The sequence below is a fragment of the Rosa rugosa genome, chromosome 2 (assembly GCF_958449725.1).
Source record: "Rosa rugosa chromosome 2, drRosRugo1.1, whole genome shotgun sequence".
Classification (NCBI taxonomy): Eukaryota; Viridiplantae; Streptophyta; class Magnoliopsida; order Rosales; family Rosaceae; genus Rosa; species Rosa rugosa.
Genome location: NC_084821.1, coordinates 4970742 through 4989631, shown reverse-complemented (window position 1 = coordinate 4989631; position 18890 = coordinate 4970742). Strand labels below are relative to the sequence as shown.

The window sequence follows — 18890 nt, the reverse complement described above, 5'->3', positions numbered from 1 at the left end:
TTTGGCTCCAAAACCAGTTGGCTTGCAAACTGTCTCTTTTGAGCGAGTGATTGCGCAGGCGTGCCAGCACCGAGGGGTGCAGTCGTTGGGGCAGTCCCTTGACCTGACTTCTTCTTCAAGCGCTGTGGACGAGGAGAGCACCAACCTCGTCATAGGGTTCTTCTCTAGCCTTTCGGAAAAGGACTTTTGCCTTACGGATAAGGACTTTGGTTGTGGTCTCTTGCGTTCACCGAATCGATACTTAGTGTTCGTAGACTAAGCAGAGCAATCACTGGGAAGTTTGGAGAAAGCACGGGTTGCGCTAAAGCGTGACTTTAGCTTCGCTGGGTTGCGAGGGCGTTACCCTTGCTTCGCTGGCAGTAACGGTGGCGGTTGCGCTCGCAGTCGGCTCGCTGGGAGACCAGGACTGGAAGTACAGTCGCCGGGTTGGTCTGGTGATGCTGACAGTCGGCTCTGGGAGAGACTAGGACTGACGCACGGTCACCGGGTTTCAACAAGGTTGAAGGTTTGCTCCGGGGAGGCTTTGTAATCGCTAGGATTGATTGATATGAGAGAGGTCCTTAATTCGTCCTTGAAACCCGGTATATATACCTAGGGTTTTTGACTGCTCCTTGTTGTAGAAGGATTATTGATTGAAGTTTCCTAGTCAATCTCTGCTACTTGACTCCAATAAGGTTTCGTTTTCCTCATGGATTCCGGAATGGGCGAAGCTGTAACCCAAACCCCAGTAGACTTATTTTTGGGCCGCAGGTATCGGCCCACTGTGCTAGATCCACTAAAGGATATTGCCAAAATTACTTTTGGGCTCAAACAGCTGTAACACGAGCAACAAGGCAATGTTGTCTTGTCTGTGACACTGAGACAGTGAGTAATGATGCATTCTTGAAGCGATTGATAGAGTACTTTGAGGAGCATGGTGAGTATCTAAGTGCATCAGAGTATAGTAATGAATGAGCAACAGTACCTCGGCATCTACAAATTTGCTGTTTTTGGTGGCATAGCTCTGAGACCTCCCACTGCTTCTGCAGCAGAGGAAAATTTGTATTCTAATTAGAACAGATTCTATTCTTAAATCATATTTGTACCTAGTTTACTTTATCTTTTATTTTCTGTTCTCTAATTTTGATATGCTATACGTTTAGGGGCCACGTAGATAATAAAATTGCCTTGTCATTGGCGTTTAGATTGATCCTCACTTCCTCCTACAAGTTTCTTACGTGTCAACTCAGAACCAAGCAAAGATGAAGCAAAAAGATATTTTGATTCATTGTAAGGCGAATCAGAAGATTTCGTCTCTAACTACTGAGGGAAGAATGAACTAATCCTCTCCATCCTGAAGCCACTATAACTGATAAAAGATGAGTAAACTGGTCTCAACCAGCTCATACATGATCAGAAATGTGACCGAGGAGTTATGAAGTAGCAGTTGCCTCAAATCCCACTAAGCTAGTCTATTTTTATGCGACTAACAAGTTCCGAAATCTATCAAGTTTCTTCTCCTCAGTACAAACTACAAAAACAAACTTTATTATTTCTTCTCCTCAGTACAAACTATCAAGTTTCATCTAATCAGGATAAGACGATCAATTTAATAAGAATTTCATATTTCCCAACAGGTACATCCAACACAAATATCAGAAAAGAATTTAAGCTAACTAATCAACTTGTTCAAGTAACTGGTTGAATTAGTATCTCTCCTACTTTTACAGCAAACAAATAAAGTTCTCCTCCAGTTCCATATAATCCTTTTAAACAGGGGAAGTTCTGATTCAAGGGTCATGGATGCATCGTATATTTAGGGAATACCAGCGCTAGGATTGTATTCTGCACGGATGGCTCACTTTTAAAATATAACATGCATGGATGGCTCAAACTGGCAAGGGTTTTGCCTTCAGCAGACAGGAACTGTACCCTGACCTACATAAACAAAATGAAATTAGTCAAATAAAAATCATCCAATGGAAACAAAAATAGAGGACCATGATGAACAAAATTATAACTAGTATACATCCCACATATACAGAAAACAAGAAGGACCACAAAAAGTGAGAGATTAAAACCTCCCTCTAACTTTCAGATTCCTAGAACTCGAGTTTTTTGGTTTGCAATTCACATGGTATAAATGTAGAATGAACTAGCTTCCAATACCACATTATTTGTTTTTCCTTTAACTAGTGGCTTGAGGTCACACCATCCAGTTGAAAATGTGAGAAGAAGCAGTTGACATATTTACAGAGTCCAGAAGAGATTTAACTACGAAACTTTCTCTTGATTTAGTCCAGAGAAAAAAAAAAATCTTCACTGATTTGAAAAAAAAAATCTTATTAGATCCTTTCTTCCCACTGCTTCAACCTATCAACAACCTAACCACCCGATGTTGCAGCAAAAGATTTCATGATGATGGTAACTGGGGACTATATCTCCAAACCAGAGGCAGCATCACCATATTCTTTTGAAGAATCCATACTAATTACTCTCTGAGGGTGCCTACATAACATTGATTGACGACTGTGATACACCTTAGGTGTGTGCATGACTCAAAGATTTTGACTTTGATCACTTCACAAAAGGATGAAGGAAAAGAAACAAACCTATAAAAAGCCAGGACCAAAACCAGCTCGCTTCATGTTCTTTCCAAATGTAAACCACAAGCACGGACGGCTGCAGCATCAATCACACTTTTAGTAATAAAGCAGTCAAACAATTCTCAAAACAAAACAAAAATGGTGAAACCGATTCCACAAAGAGTCTGACCACTTAATCAAGTGGGTTAATGAGGCTTCCTATTCAATGATTCAATCCATTCCATGGACAAAAAGTATTGATTTTTTTTCAATTTCTTTTTACCAACTCCAGTCAATCGAATTTTGAGCAGGAATTCAAATCTGAAAACTAAACTAATTTCCATTTGCAACCAAAAATCAATACTTCCACATGAACAACCAAAATTAAGACAATGAAATCAGGACAAAAAGTATTGACCTTTTTTCAATTTCTTTTGGCCAACTCTATGTCCCAGGAAAATCAATACTTGCAAAAGAATACCAAAATTTCGACAATCAAATCGGAACACCAGCAATGAAATCATCAAAGAAAATATGATGGCTCCATGATTCACCAAACTGAAAAGAAAAAAGTAATTAAAAAAAAAAACCCTAAAATCGAGAGAGAGTAAAGTCTAAGAAAATTACTTTCAAGATAGACCAGTCTTATGATGATGAGGATGATTTCATTGCTGGTATATGGGAGGCTCTGAGGGAGGATAGAGAGTTGAGACGAGGGAGGAGGAATAACCCAAAGATTGAACGTGGAGTCTTGGTTGAGACTAAACTGGATTGGATAATGGGTTAAAAGAAAATGTTTTAATGGTTTGCTATTCTATCCATTAGATCAACTGAATTAAGATCCAACGGCTGGGATGGTTTGGTCCCGTTTTGTCCCTTTATTTTCGTCCCGCAGGTGAGCGGGCCTGTATTTTATCATGGCATTTAGAAAATTGTGAATGACTAATTCCAACAGTTCAGGATCGAAGGATCTTTGTGTCAAAGTAGAATTGTCTTTCCTTGATCATATTCACAAAGAAGTTAATACAGCATAATTTATTTTATTAATGTGCACGTTACTTAAATATTTTGTTATTTTTAATAGAAACGTTATTTACTGTATTGTAACTTGGAATGTTCAACTCCTAGTAAACAGTCTGATGCCAATCAACCAAATGTCCAACTGGTACTAGAAGTTGATGTGCACATATTTGAAGCCATGAAGGTTGACAAAGTAGCTAGACCAACTTCATTGCACTCAAGAGTTGCTCATCAAATCTTGCATCGGAGATGTACTGGATATTATGAAATTAACCATCGAAAAATTTTCGGTTTAACCTCCAAATGAAAGTATCCAATTCAAAGCACACGATAGCTGCAAGGTTTAGGTTTTTCTCAAGAAGAGATGAGATAATCTACAGACGTTTTGAATACTAAATAATGATTTTATTTTTTGAATATAACAACTTTGATTGGTAATTTTTTTATTAATAATGAATTTACTTGAAAATGTCTGAAAAATTGCCCAAATTTTAAGGTTATCTCTTAAATTGACAAAACAAAAAGAATTTGAAATTTCTCAAAAAAAAAAAAAAAATTGCAATGCAATCCAACACAAATTAAAAAGGGGAAATTTTATATAGGAGCATTCACGCTCCAAAGCGCGCGTTGATTGAACGAAGGCGGGAAAATCAAACCGCAACAATAAAAATGCAAACTTTAATCCCTAAACCCTAAATCCCCAAACGTTTTGCTCTGATACAAAATCGTCCCCAATTCTCATTTCTCATGGACAAATTCTTACTCCCTCTCAAACCCTCACCTCAACTTTCCACCAAACCCATTCGAAGGTAAGTACAAATCACGCGCCTTCCTTCAATTTTCACTTTGAAATTCCAAAACTGAAGTCTTTATTTTGTTTCAGGCGAAGATGGCATCGGAGCCTCATCGAATTGAACGGAAAGCTCGAACCCAAGTACCGGCATTCCGTCTCTGGTTTACTCATGCAATCCTATTCTGAGGTTCGTCACTTTTTCGGTTTTCCATTGATAGATTTTGTGAATTGGGAGCTGAATTCTGCAAGTGTGCCACTGATTTACTTGGTTTGATGTTTGATGCAGCTTAGGGCGTTTCGGCATTTGTACCACATCGACAGAAACCCGTGTCAAACCCATGTATGCATTGTTCCAAACCCAAGTTTTTTGATCAAATATTGTAACCACATTGTGTGTTTATCACATATTGTAGACCCAATCTTGTTATTACTAACAGTATTTCTGAAGTTTTATTCTTTTGTGGTGTTGGTTTGGTAGGTGAATCGGGTGGTGATTAATGGCGCTTACACACCCCCAAGTATAAAGTCAGTTATTTATTCTCATTGATGTTCATTTTGTTTCATATGTTGCGGAAAATATTGCTCATAGTGATTTTTTTTTTCAGGGAAGGAGTTTCTGCCCTGGATTTTGACAACAAGGTAAGTCCATGTTTTATGTTTGATATTTGCATTTCTGTGTGATTCCATCTATCAGAACTCGTTTAGATTGAACTTTTCCCTACTGGTGTTAGCTTTCTTAGATATAGTTATGCATTTGAAAGTGCATGGTGTCCCTTACAACCGGAGCTTGTACTATTCATTTGATTGCAGTGTTAGTTATTCGTAATTTCCAGCATATCTTTATCTCCAAGTGCCACTGATTTTCATGGACTTCTTTAACATTGACATACCGTCAAGATTCAAGTTACTCTGTTGTTATTTGGGGTGTTCTGAGAAAGATGGTTAATTCACCCTTAACTGAGAAGCTGTTTATATCCTTTCTAAAACCTTAATTTTCTGTGATTCAAATGAAACTTAGAGAGAATAGTCCCTATAACACTCATTCTACTGTTACTGTTCTATGTGTTTTGTTACTTTGTACTTTTCATTTTATCTTGTATTCTGACTTCCAACATTTTGTCATTTTTTCTCCTTTATAAACTTCATACTAGGGGATATACCTGGCATCTGTGACAAGATCGGGGTGCTTAACGGTGCATGATTTTGAAACTCTTTATTGCCAGAGTAATGAACCATTGCTACGTAAGTTCCTTCACTACAAATTATCCTTTTTTGGCATACCTTTGTAAAGATGGTCAGATATAACACCATTTAGGCTTTGCGACATGTTCAGAGTTTATTGAAAGGATGATGTGGATTTAGTCTGCTAAACATTGTACAAAATCCATGCACAAAACTAAGGGTTGCAATTTAAATGCATAACACATAGATTAGTACTCTGCGGGTTGTTCAGTAACTTCCTCTAATTACTTACTCAAACCAAACTTGAAGCTTGTATTTGTTGTTCAATGAAGGAAAACAGTACCATTTTGATTTGTAAAATAGAATTGTGCTTGGTTTTCCTCTAGTAGCGTATTCGGTTACTATTTCATTTCTGGTAGATTCAAATTCATCTTGTTCTTATTAAAACATCTTTTATATGTTCCTTTTGCCCTACACTTTCTGCTAGGTTTGGAAGAAGATGAAGCAAAACATGTGCTGCACCTTTCTTTACATCAACAACTAGACTTTGTCCGGTGGAATTGTGCCAACCAAGATGAGGTTTGAGTTCAATACAAGTTTTTCCATTTGTTTCAGATATAGTTAATCTAATAAATGCTGCTTAAGTGTGCTTAATTATTGGCAATTGTGAAATGTATAGATATAAAACCCGGCTGAATATTCTACTTTGCCACTCCTATATCTGTAATTTGTGTTCTCATGCTTAAGCATGCATGACTTTCATGCTATTAATTAATTTAAACTAATGATCAATGGGTTTACTACCCTGAATATGTGTTTATATTCTTGACTGAAATAGTTGTTCTCTTCTTTTTTTTTTCCTTCTTTTTTTTGAGCAAAAAAGAGTACTTTTGTAATTTCTTTTTTCTGCTGTTTAGATTGTAGAAACCCTTTGATCATGTTGGTTGATGCAGTGATGTTAAGATTAGTTTGTTTTATCTGATTTAGCTTTCTTTTTATCTCTTGTCTAACACCAATATTTGTCTAATTTGTTTCAATTAGGTTGTTTGCACATCTTTGAAAAGGAATGAAGTACTTATATTTGACATTAGTTATATATCTTCTACACCATCCGAAGTAAGTTTCTCTTCTTCTGTTATCATGCATGTTCTTTCAGTGTTGCACTCTATTATATTTTATGCACTGATTACCTCCACTGGGCATTCATTAGGCCATTGAGTCAATTTTCAATTGTGTTGTTAGATGCTTTCTTAGGTATTCATTGTACTTACAGGAATTTGACTTCAGAGTTATACAAACCCACACATGCACTCATTGACACATGGGCCAACACACACAAAAATCATACATGATTTGAATGAGGGAACCCAATTCCTGGATTTGCAGTTCTAGTCAAGTTAGAACCTTTCAACTTTATCTTACCATTTTTTTCTCTTTGACTAGTAAGTTGGCTGCACAATGGGACAATATTCTATGTCATATGGTAGTTATATATTTGTGTGAATTCTCATTGTATATGTTGATAATTTTTCCTCACTTTTTGATTCAGGTTTTAAGAACAAAACCCCGTCCTGCTATCTTTGGGTCTAATATTCAGAAAGGTCTTTCTGATATTGCCTTTACCTCTTGTGAAGACTCAAGGTTAGTGAATATAAGATGAACAATTTAATTCTATTATGTAATGGAATTATGAGAGACGTAGAAAATTCATCTGATTCATAGGGAAATGTACTTGGCCAGTAGGCCATATATTAGACTTGTTAACCAACCGGAAATAAGTATAGTTTGGTTGAGATGACCTCCATTTGTATAACATACATCTTTTCTTCAAATAGTCTCAAATAAATATCAACTGGCTTTTAGAAGCGGAGCAGGAACTGGTTGAAATGATGTATAACTCAACTTGTATCTTTATCTGATTCAATCATTAATCTAAAATCCAATTGAATGACATTTGATGTTCTTGGTGAGAAACATATTGAATAAATTCGTGTGCATACATGTTTTACTCTAATTCATTCATTCAATCATTACTATTAAATTATTCATTACTATTATCATCTTGTATTTTGACCTTCTAATTACCATGACATCAAGATATACCTTTGTTTTCCATGTCAATATTACCTCAGAAAATTGTTAGTTCTTTGCAAATAAAATGGATGCGGAGTATCTCAAAATAAAATTGTTTATTTTCCATGTCAATAACTCAATATTACCTCAAAATTTATTTGCAAACCAAAGGAGGAAGTGCATGAAATTCATGGCTGATGAGAATTATTGATCTTTCAACTTACACGCATGTTTTTGACCAAAAAAATAAACTTACACAAGTGTTGGTAACTGTGATATTTCTGATATTCCACTATCACTGTCTGTCCTTTTTAGGGTACTTGCTTCTGATACAGATGGTGTTATTCATATATGGGACAGAAGAACTAGTACTTTTCCTTGTCTTGAACTTACGGCAAATTCCCGTGGCAGCCTTAATAGTATCCAATTAAATGTGGAAAATCAGGTAATAATGCACATTCTTTCTATTTCACATGTATCTTTACAATTTTTGGGAACTTGAGATATTTAACATGTGGTCCTGCTTGTTTTCTTTGCTGTTATGAACATAGAATTTGATAGTATTTTCTCTCATGTTGATATTGTTTGTATGTAAATTATTCAGTAAATAGAACTGATCATGCTTAAAGAAGAACTATAAATGATGATTGACTCTTTCAATTTTGTATTCTGGTTACTTAAGTTAGCTCTGGGTTTAAGATCATGTAGTAAGAATTTATTAGAGAGTTGAGATGTTTGCTTCCAATCACCATTGTTCACCCGGTATGGTAGTTCTTTGTATATTTATCTATGATGTCAAATTTCAGGCCTAGGTCAGCAAGTCAGCAGTCTTGGGTTAAAACTAGTGTTTGTGAAGAAAATTAAAATGTTAGATCATCAACAAGCAGTAGCATGACAGTGGAAACTTGAAGGTTCTGAATGATAGAACTGGTGTTTATGAGCTCTTTAGTGCCCTGTATGAGATCATTTGCACATAGTTGCACAGATATAACACAAAAAAGACTCATGGATTATTTAAACTAACTAGGTGAACAACAAAGAAAATAATTTCCAAGTCCCAACTACAGCTCTTAAAATTGGAACTCAGGCTGAAATAGATGGAAGTATATGCTAAATAATAGGTAACAGTCTACAATGTCTAGTTTAACATCTGTACACATTCTATACTTTACTGATAGTAATTCATCAACCAAGTGATGTGTCTTCTGTCATGTCCTAATTTCTAACAACATCAAAGATATACTCAGAATTTTCAGTTAGTATAAACATTTTGTGTATTTGCCTGCTCTTATTTCCATAATCTGATTTCTCTTTTTCTGGTTATTACTCATGACTAAATATACATATACTTTTTTTCTTCAGATCATTTTTGGAGCTGGAAAGCATGGGGTGATCTATGCTTGGGATCTTCGTGGTGGAAGAACGTCTTCTTTCTTCAAGGGTTCTAAAGAGGTAAAACTGGGATCTTATTATGGTTACCTTATTTATTTGCTACTTCACACAATATTACAAAAAATGAGAATTAACACTGATCGAACAAATCCTAGTAGTAACTCATGATAGTTATAACTTCTGTTCTGTTGTTATTTGCATAGGTATCTCGTCCACCTCTAACCTCACTGAAGTTATCATCAACGTTGGAAAAAATTGGGCCTCTAAAGGTAATCACAGAAGTAAATAACTTGCATTAGTTGTTTCTGGAAAAGAAACAAGAGTGTTAGTCCTATTAAATTTTGTTTTTATGCGTATTGCCATGAAAGTTCTTCATGTTTGTGCTTATTCTCATATTGAAGATAAAAACCATTAACAAGGAATGTGAATAGTCAGGTCTATTGTACAGTTGTACAAGGCCTATTGTACATCCAGATCATGCGTTGCATACTATTTAACTTTTACAAAAACTAACTATTATTTTTCTGTGTTTTTTTTTATTACTATTTAGGAACAATCAGCCATTGTTTCTAAGGAAATACACTCCATTAATCTTGATCCATGTTGCCCACACCAATTGGCATTCCATCTTGATGACGGTTGGTAGGTCAGGGAATGAAGTTCTTTCATAAGTTATTATTTTTCCTGAAAAAGTGGTCAGGAGTTACTTAGTAATTTAATATGTATGTTAAGTCTGTTAAGTCACACTTCCAACTGTTTCCTGGTTAGGAGTACATACGCATATGTAGATATGAGCCAATCAGGAATACTAAGAAAAATACTTATGGTTTACGGTAAAAGCATGTGGAACATTAAAGAATAAGCTCGTGAAGAGGAATAACTGATCCAGAATATGAATATTGGACTTTGGCAAAGCAATCATGCCCATATGTCTGATTTTCCCATGAGAATATATATTGTCAGGACCTTTATTCTAACTTAAACTACACGTCTTGCTTGTGCCCCATCTCATGAAGGTCAGGCGTGCTGGATATTCATAATCTTGAAGTTACACATATTCATTGTCCTCCACCAGCTTGGTTGTAAGTAAAGTTGAATCCCTTCAATATTCTGTATTAACTTGGAAGTATTAGCAGCTTGGGTCTAGTAGCTACTTATATTCTGTTCCTTTTGTGGGAGTAGAAATGAATCTGTCGGGTCAGATCTATCATATTTGAGAAAACCTTCGTGGCTACCTACAAACTCTGTAAGGACTCTCACTTATATTCTCTTCGTTTGGTCCTCTTTTCATTATTCATTGTTCCATAACTAAATTGCATTTTGATTTTGTGCTTAATCATATGTTCGGACGAATGTTGGAACATTTAATGGTGCATATAATCTGTTTATCTATCCAAACTTAGTAGTTGGCTACTTCAATGTTTTCAACGCAGATATATGTGGTTGGATCATCAACTGACAACGGCATTCATATTTTGGATTTTTATCCAGATTCAAGCTCTCCTTGCCATGTGGACTACAAGTAAGACACATGTTAAACAACTTTGACGTTACTTTTAATTTATTACTGAATCTCCTGCAACTCTAAATTATTTATTTGGTTTGTGTCCACCTGATCCTCTGACATTTACTTTCACATATGTCTGCTCGTACACACGCAGCTATTACTGTTCTCTGCATTTCTTTTAAAATAAATTTGCTTTGATGTTGTAGTGAGGATGCACATCGTCTTTCTGGGGTAAAGGATCAAGATAAGCAAAACAGGTTTATTTCATTGTCTGAAGGAGTTACTGCATGTGCAGTTCATCCCCTCAACAGTACAATCATAACTGGAACTAAGGTTTGTACTCTTGGAAACTTTCTTCACTGTTTATATTTTAGATTCTGAATATATGTTAAAATTCTAATGACATTGCTTTACTGCAATGATAAACATGGACATGCATATTTGCGTTACTATATTTGGCCGGTTGGCTTGATTAGACGCATAAGAGTAACAAAATCCCAAGTAATGTCTAGTTGAATAAACATCTAACTATAACTGTCCATTTGGTTTGGTTAAAGATTTGTCGGACTCAATCATCCGAGTCAGTTTTTAGTGTTGCAAGTAGCAAGTCCCATTGATCAATGCCTGTACAGTCGGGAGAGCAAAGCAACACTGATAATTACAGAGACAGAACTGAAATGGAAATAGAAATGTGAAATATCTTGGTTTAGACATCGAAAGGGGTTACTAGAATGTGAACTAAAGATTTCCCAAACAATGTTTCAGATAAATATCATACACCCTCATGCAATGGCACTGATGAGCTTTATCACTAATGCATAAGGCCTAATTTTTAATCTATGATTGTTTCAGCATTCATCTTTGCTCATGGTTTCCCAAACGCACAAGTCATGTTAAGGGGACCAGCTGAAGCCTGCGGTCACTTCTGCACAGAAGCTATATGCAATATGAAGAACTTGCTACTCTATGTTCAACTGGGTTGATCAAATGAGCACATAAGCATCGGATGCAATTTATCTCATCCACTCTTGAGCATTGAAGGTCCATTATCAAATGATAAGTAATTTGTATAGGGTGTGTTTTTTAGTGGTAGTTAGGGTCATATCCAGAGGAAGATTAGAGGTCCTTTATTTGTTAGACCATTAATCTGTGGTCCAACTGAGCATTGTATAGGATTTTACGCGTGTTGTCTTAGGTATATGCTTCAGTTAGGGTATCTTGAGATTGGAGGAACATTGCAGATGATTTATTGTGGCATAAAAACGTGTTCACTCCATAATACCAATATCTTTGAGTAATAAATTCGCAACCGGACTGTAGGATAGTCCCATCTGAAGTCGTCCTCCATCTTTCTCCCTCAGATGATCTAAAGCCCTGAAAAACCAGAAGCAAGCAAAGCATTTGATTAACAAACATTGACTAACTATCATCTCTCAGAGTCCTAAAAATCACAAACAGTGCAGGGCATCAATACATGGTAGAAATCAAGTTTTTGCACATTCTAGGTCTTTATCCCATGATGAATGCTACCAACATTCTTAAATTTCTCAAATTACACTGTAAACCAATATGATGACTAACACAGAAAACTATTCACTTGATTAAAAGCATGTGATGGGGCCTCTGCAAATTGCGCAAAAACAATGGGGCCATCTTTCTGAATTAGGTTCATACCACCTTTGCATATGAGTACTCAGTCACCATTTTATTAAATATACATGCACAAACAGAGGGATTCAACAGTTCTCAACTGAAGCTTATAAAGAATCACAGATTAACAACACTTTCAGTTAGTTTCCCGACAGAATCTATCTCCACAAACTAAATCATCCTTGACCCTTTTTCTTTTCTGGGTCAGCACAAACTAGATGATCCTAAATACCCATAACTTCAGAACATCCAAATTTCTTTTCAAAAAGTCTGCAATTGGGCCAAGTATGAAGTTCTTGAATCAGGTCTTAATTCTTATAAGGTAACCAAGGATGGCAGACCTTAAATAAGTAGGTGCCAACCTCCAGCAAAAGGAACCAAAATACCTAACCAGAAATGGACAGTCAATACCCAATTCCAATCCTAATTTGGGGCCTGCTAGGCTGCTAGAGAATAAAGCCACATTATTGTTCAATGATGGTGAAGCAGTCAACTGAGAAAGTCTTTTCCTCTATTGACTAGAGGTTCTAGATCAGACTGACTACTAATCATACTATAATTTGGATCATACAATTGCCTAACATGATCAGCATGCTTAGCTTAACAGTATCACTCTTTTCAACAAAAGGCATAATCCAGAGCAGAGTAGCAGACCGCCTTGGAACATAAGTATTCTTGCTCTTGTTCACAAATCTGCATTCCAGCCTACAAACATGGTTGTGCAAACCATACTCCAGAAGCTCCATAATCGATTGAACATAAGCAAAGGCATTGATCGAGTAATATGCATACATGCAGTGGATGATAATAAAACAACCTGAAGCAATCATCAAGGAACCTAAACATCGCAAAAGGTAAGGGTTAGCCATATCTTTCCTAGCTGAGATTAGCAATAAATCTGGGCATATCCCAACATGCTCAAGTTAAAATATAGGCCTTTATTGAATAAAGAGTTTTCGGATGTTCGTTTTGCAAACTGATGTAAAAGTCATAGGTATTGGGACATATTTTACAATCAAACAAAAATGTGGAAGTCAATTGCCCTTTATGACATAGATATTAAACACAGATGAACTAGAAAAGAGAAATAATTGCAGTATCTGTTTTTGTTGTTGAAGGAGAAATACTTCTTCAGATATACTTACTGCCAGCAACTAAATATTCAGTACATCACGTGTGTACACACACATATATAATGAAATAGAAAACAAATGTGCTCAAAATTGGAGTGCAACAAGGAATTGATATTGCGTTTCAACGGTGGCCTTACAAACAGGATTCACAGAACATCAAAGGTTGCTAAACGAGCACGATTGCAGCAGTTTTGAATTTCCTAGTTACTTCAAATATTCAAATAACTTCAGACTGAATCTTTAAGCCATGCTAATAGTACAGGATCTACTGTATCCTTGGACAATAAATCAACAACCAAGTCCATAGTTGATGCATCTGCAGAGAAACCCCTCTCACGCATTTCTTGAATAAGTTCCGTAGCCCTTGATGTCTCATTGTTATCCATAAAACCTCGGATAATTGTGTTATAGGTACAGCCATCTGGAGAACAGCCTTTCTCCTTCATTTCTGTAAACAATTTTTCAGCTTCACTTAATAGGCCTCCTTTACAAAATCCAAGAATCATTATATTATACGTCCACACATCAGGTTGAGGATGCTTTGACGACAAACCAGAGAAGAGATCTATTGCAGAATCCATTTTCCCAGCTTTGCACAAACCTTCAATGATAGTATTGTAAACTACAATATCTAGTTCCAACTTGTTGCCTTCCATTCGTCTAAGTAATTCTAGTGCTGAAGAAAGTTGTTGGTTGTTACACAGGCCATTAACTAAAATATTATAAGTTCGAACATCTGGAAGTTGGCCACAACCTTGCATCTCAGAGAACAACTTTTCTGCCTCTTGTATTCTCCCTGCTTTGTAAAAACCATCAATAAGAGTGTTAAAAGTAATGGTGTTTGGAACAAGCTCCCAACAAGTCATTTCCTGAAAAACCTTATTGGCCTCATCAATCTTTTTCTGCTTACAGTATCCGTTTATCAATATGCTACAACTCCGAACATTAACCAAGGAGCCCTTGCTAACCATTAGATCAAAAACCTTTTTCGCCTCGTCCATTTCTCCTCGCAAACAGTAACCATCCATAAGGGAACTGTATGTAATCGTATTAGGTTCAATTCCTCTTTGAATCATCATGTCAACCACAGCTTTGGCTTCCACAACCATCCCTTCCTTACAAAGTGTATCAACCAAGACACTGAAGGTGACTACATCTGGAAAGATACCTTTACTCACCATTTCATTCAACAACCTTGTAGCTTGTTTCCAGTGACCTATATTGCAAACTCCTTGAATCAAAGAGTTGTAAGTAACAACGTCTGGAGCAATACCTCCACTAATCATTTCTGCGAAGAGGTTCAATGCTTCATTAATTAGTGTATCCTTGCACAGACTGTGGATGATGGTGTTATAGGAAACTGTGTTAGGCTCGCATCCTCCTCCTTCTTCCATCTTCCTGAGTAATTGAATTGCAGCTCTGTTGTTTCCGATCATGCAAAAGCCCTTTATTAGAGTGTTGAAAGTAAACGCATTGGGCTTACAATGACCCGCCTGCAGCATTTTGGTGAAAAGTCGTGCAGCCTCAGGCACTTGATTGTGGAGAACAAAGCCGTTGATTAGAGTGGAGAAGGTAATAACATCTGGTTGAAGACCCAATTTGAAGAACTGTCCTAAGACAGATAAGCTGAAGCCCATTTGATTCAAATGGCAATAGCAATTAATGATAATGTTAAGAGTGTAGTCATCAGGAACAATTCTACACAGAAGCATTTGCCTATTCAAAGTGATGACTGTTGAGTAATGTTTGAGTTTGGAAAGCTGAGTCAAGATTTGATTGAAAGGGATAACAGAAGAAGGCAGAGGATGCGAGTGAAGCATTTCATCGAACACCTTCAAGGCATCCTCAACATTGAGTCTATTTCCGAGATGGGTTTCTCTGGATTTGGTTGGGTTTGAGGATCGAGAATGAAAGAAAGCCAAGTAGTTGTTGGCAACGAAGAGACAGAGAGGAGTAGAGAGAAGAAATGGCATACATCTTGTGGTGCTGCTGCAATGAGAACAAGAAGAAGCAGTTGTTCGAATCATCTTCAGCATCTCTGGTTTTCTTAATTTCACAGAGAGAGAGAGAGAGAGAGAGAGAGAGTCAGTCGTAAAGATTTTTGGGATAAGAATCTTAAATTCTGCTGATGGGTGTTTCACCTAGAAGTAGGAGAACTAAGAGTGTGTTTGGATGAGGGAAAAAATGATGGAATTTATTTGAAAGTGAAGATTTCATAATTCCTAAAAGTCAATTCCCTCGTTTGGCATTATCAGATTGAAAATTTTAAATTTCTCTGTGGAAAAAAAACGAAGGAATTCGTTATTTAAATTCCTCACTTCAATTTCCACCAAAATAGGTGTCATTTACGAATTCCTTTGCTGTATTCAATTTTTATTTCCAAAAAAAGACTTTTTTCTATTTTATATTTTTATTTGTTTTAAACTTTCTTAATTTATTACACATTTCAAATCCTAAATTTTTTTTGAATCAAGGAGGAATTTTATAAAAGAGCTGCTCAATTGAGCTTGTTACAATCATAGGCTAGAACATCAAGGATGCATTCAGGCGCATCATGCAGCCATACAGAATCATGAGTTGCTTCAAATCCTATTGCAGCAAGACGGTGTGTAGCTTGATTGCAGTTTCTAGGAGTATGAATTAATTGAACTCCCTTGAGCTGATGCCAAACTTGTTTGATATCATCAACGATACCACCATTAGCTAACAAGCTGTGATTTTCAACATGAATTTCTGCAAGAGCTTCTGAGCAATCACTTTGCACAACCACATTTTGTTCTTGAAGGGAATGTAACAAGTCAAGCCCTTTACGGATTGCCAACATTTCACACTGTTTTGGAGATGCAGTATAGGGGATTGGACACGCAAAGGCTGTCTTGAACCTACCCTGATAGTCCCTGAGTACCCCACCTATGCCACCTTGATGTTGATCAGGAAGGAAAGCAGCATCCACGTTCAACGTGAGGCTTCCTTGTGCAGCAGGTTTCCAAGCTTTCTGCTGCATTCTGTTTGATTTGCTGTTAACAGCATGGGCACTAGTAAACTCCTCCAACCATGTAAGGCTGCTCAAAACCAAATCTTGAGCTGTTTGAGTTTTATCTTGCCATAAGGTATTGTTCCTGTTTCGCCAGACTCCATGAATGATCATTAACAATTTAGCAAACAAACCAGGTTGTAACTGCATTGCCATTTCCATCATCCACTCTTTAAAGTTAATCGATGGAAGGAGAGTGTGCTGCAAGTTAAAAGGAGGAGCAGATAAGATGGATTCAGTCATAGGGCACTTACAGAATAAGTGTGTCGTGTCTTCCACTCTGTGATTACATAACAAACATCTCACTTCACCTTGATAGCCCTTGAGAAGTAATCTTTCTCTGGTTGGCAGTAAATTATGGCATGCTCTCCATATGCACACTTTAACTTTTCCGGGAACTTTTGCTTTCCAAAGTCTTCTCCAAAGTTCCCGGAATGGATCTCCATTTGAGGTAGAGGTCAAAACATTTTGAAGGACTTGTTCACGAGCTATCCAATAAGCAGATTTAACTGAGTAAAAGCCTTTTTTCTCCATGCTCCAAATAAGTTCATCAGAGCATGTTCTTCTACTCAATGGAATACTCAATACTCTTGCAGCTAGATGTGAGGGAAAGACAGAGTGTACCAAAGCTGGAATCCACTCTCTGGTGGTTTCATTAATAAGGTCAGACACCCATTCTAATGTAGTGTTGACTGGTTTATGTAGGAAGGTTGGTGTAGTTACTGGCATCCACTTATCTGTCCATATGTGAACTTTCTTTCCATCCCCAATCTTCCACTGTACACCTGCCTGTAGAACAGCCCTGCCATTTAAGATACTTCTCCAAGAAAAGGATGGAGAATCACCCATCTCGGCCTCCCAAAAGGATGAGTGTGGAAAATACCTCGCTTTATACAAACGAGCAATTAGAGATTGAGGATTTGAAATGATTCTCCAACCTTGCTTTGCAAGCATAGCAAGATTATATGCATAAATATTTTTGAAACCCATCCCTCCTTCTTGCTTGGTCAAGCAAAGTCTTTCCCAGCTTCTCCAATGAATCTTCTTTTTTCCATCTGTATCTCCCCAGAAGAAAGATGCACACAATTGCTGGATATCATCACACAGCCCCTTGGGTAGGAGATAACAATTCATTGCATAAAGAGGCATGGTTTGTGCCACAGCCTTTATTAGAATCTCCTTTCCTGCACAACTTAAGATCTTCGCTTTCCAATTGACCAGTTTCTTGGTAAGCTTCTCTTTGATATACTCAAAGATTTCCGTCTTGGATTTGCTTACATGTAGAGGTAAACCAAGATACCTGTCATGTTTATCAACACGCTGCACATCAAGGATTGTGGCTAACAAATTTTGCTGTTCCATTGGAACATTTTGGCTAAATACGACACTGCTTTTTTGATAGTTAACTTTCTGACCAGAAGCTCTTTCATACACATTAAGAATTGCACGAAAGTTGTGACATTCTGCTTCATTTGTAGTCCCGAACAAGAGACTATCGTCTGCAAAAAATAAGTGATGAAGTGTAGGGGCTTGTGGACACATCGTGAGACCTTCAATCACATTATTTTGCACTGCTTGTGTAATCAAAGCAGACAAGCCTTCAGCACATAATATGAATAGGTAGGGTGATAAGGGATCACCCTGTCTAATGCCACGAGTAGGTATGACTGTGGATGTAGGCTCTCCCTGAATAAGAATAGCATAACTGACACTAGTAACACATGTCATAACCATATTGATCCATTGAGTGCAGAAACCCAATTTTGTTAACATTGCATGCAAGAAAGGCCATTCTAAACGATCATAAGCTTTACTAATGTCAAGCTTAAGAGAAAAGAAACCTGATTGTTGATTCCGCAGTTTATGCATAAAGTATGCAGCCTCTGTTGCTACTAGTGTATTATCAGAAATCAATCGGCCAGGAACATAAGCACTTTGCAGTGGTGAGATGATATCTGGTAAACACTGTTTCAATCTATTGGCAACAACCTTGGAGATTATTCGACATATCACATTACAGAGGGCAATGGGTCTGAAATGAGCTGCCTCCTTGGGATCTTTGATTTTTGGTATAAGACATAAGTATGTGAAGTTGGATTGCTCCCAAAATTCACCTTTTTCCAGCGAGTTACGAACTGCGTTACACACATCTAGGCTGACAATATCCCAATATTTTTGGTAAAAGAAAGGGGACATACCATCAGGTCCCGGACTCTTGGAGGGATTCATCTGGAAAAGAGCTTTTTTAATTTCTTCATCAGAGTAGGATTGCATGAGAGTGTCATTCATGTCTGCCGTCACTTTGGACGGTGTAGCTGCTATAACAGTTTGGATGGCCTCCTTATTACAGCTTTCTGAGCTGAAAACGCCTTGAAAATAAGTCAAGAGTAATCTCTTGATGTCATCAGGCTCGGTACTCCACTGACCATATTCATTATTAAGTCCTTTTACTATATTCTTGCTTTTCTGTTGCTAGCTCTTCTATGGAAGTACGCTGAATTTCGATCCCCATCTTTTAGCCATATAGCACGAGAGCGTTGCC

At 37.1% G+C, this 18890-nt stretch overlaps 2 protein-coding genes and 1 long non-coding RNA gene across 3 annotated transcripts; 1 reads left to right on the top strand and 2 right to left on the bottom strand.

Annotated features, from left to right (window-relative positions):
- Positions 1 to 1508: 1508 nt before the first annotated feature.
- Positions 1509 to 3452, bottom strand: LOC133734492 (uncharacterized). Its single transcript, XR_009858346.1, has 2 exons — positions 3192 to 3452; positions 1509 to 1917 (listed from the first exon to the last, which is right to left on the bottom strand). It is a non-coding gene; the product is annotated as an uncharacterized LOC133734492 (long non-coding RNA).
- Positions 3453 to 4255: 803 nt separating this feature from the next.
- LOC133732917 (uncharacterized) lies at positions 4256 to 11840 on the top strand. The gene is made up of 18 exons (XM_062160531.1): positions 4256 to 4393; positions 4468 to 4564; positions 4664 to 4717; positions 4856 to 4902; positions 4983 to 5016; positions 5529 to 5619; positions 6047 to 6138; positions 6601 to 6675; positions 7109 to 7200; positions 7948 to 8077; positions 8995 to 9084; positions 9228 to 9293; positions 9575 to 9666; positions 10041 to 10106; positions 10207 to 10270; positions 10458 to 10546; positions 10738 to 10864; positions 11384 to 11840. Exons 1-18 carry the CDS (start codon positions 4332 to 4334, stop codon positions 11426 to 11428), a joined length of 1413 nt encoding a protein of 470 aa, XP_062016515.1. The 5' UTR covers positions 4256 to 4331; the 3' UTR covers positions 11429 to 11840.
- Positions 11841 to 13146: 1306 nt separating this feature from the next.
- Positions 13147 to 15389, bottom strand: LOC133730110 (pentatricopeptide repeat-containing protein At3g22470, mitochondrial-like). The gene has a single exon (XM_062157778.1). It carries the CDS (start codon positions 15348 to 15350, stop codon positions 13542 to 13544), a length of 1809 nt encoding a protein of 602 aa, XP_062013762.1. The 5' UTR covers positions 15351 to 15389; the 3' UTR covers positions 13147 to 13541.
- Between the last annotated feature and the right edge of the window lie 3501 nt (positions 15390 to 18890).

What these genes read in the sequence shown, in the direction of transcription:
- LOC133730110 (XM_062157778.1), bottom strand. Translation starts at nt 15,350, where the DNA reads ATGCTGAAGATGATTCGAACAACTGCTTCTTCTTGTTCTCATTGCAGC.
- LOC133732917 (XM_062160531.1), top strand. Translation starts at nt 4,332, where the DNA reads ATGGACAAATTCTTACTCCCTCTCAAACCCTCACCTCAACTTTCCACC. An exon ending in ACCTCTTGTGAAGACTCAAG is followed by an intron (nt 7,201 to 7,947) that starts GTTAGTGAATAT and finishes TGTCCTTTTTAG; the next exon opens with GGTACTTGCTTCTGATACAG. An exon ending in CGTGGCTACCTACAAACTCT is followed by an intron (nt 10,271 to 10,457) that starts GTAAGGACTCTC and finishes TTTTCAACGCAG; the next exon opens with ATATATGTGGTTGGATCATC.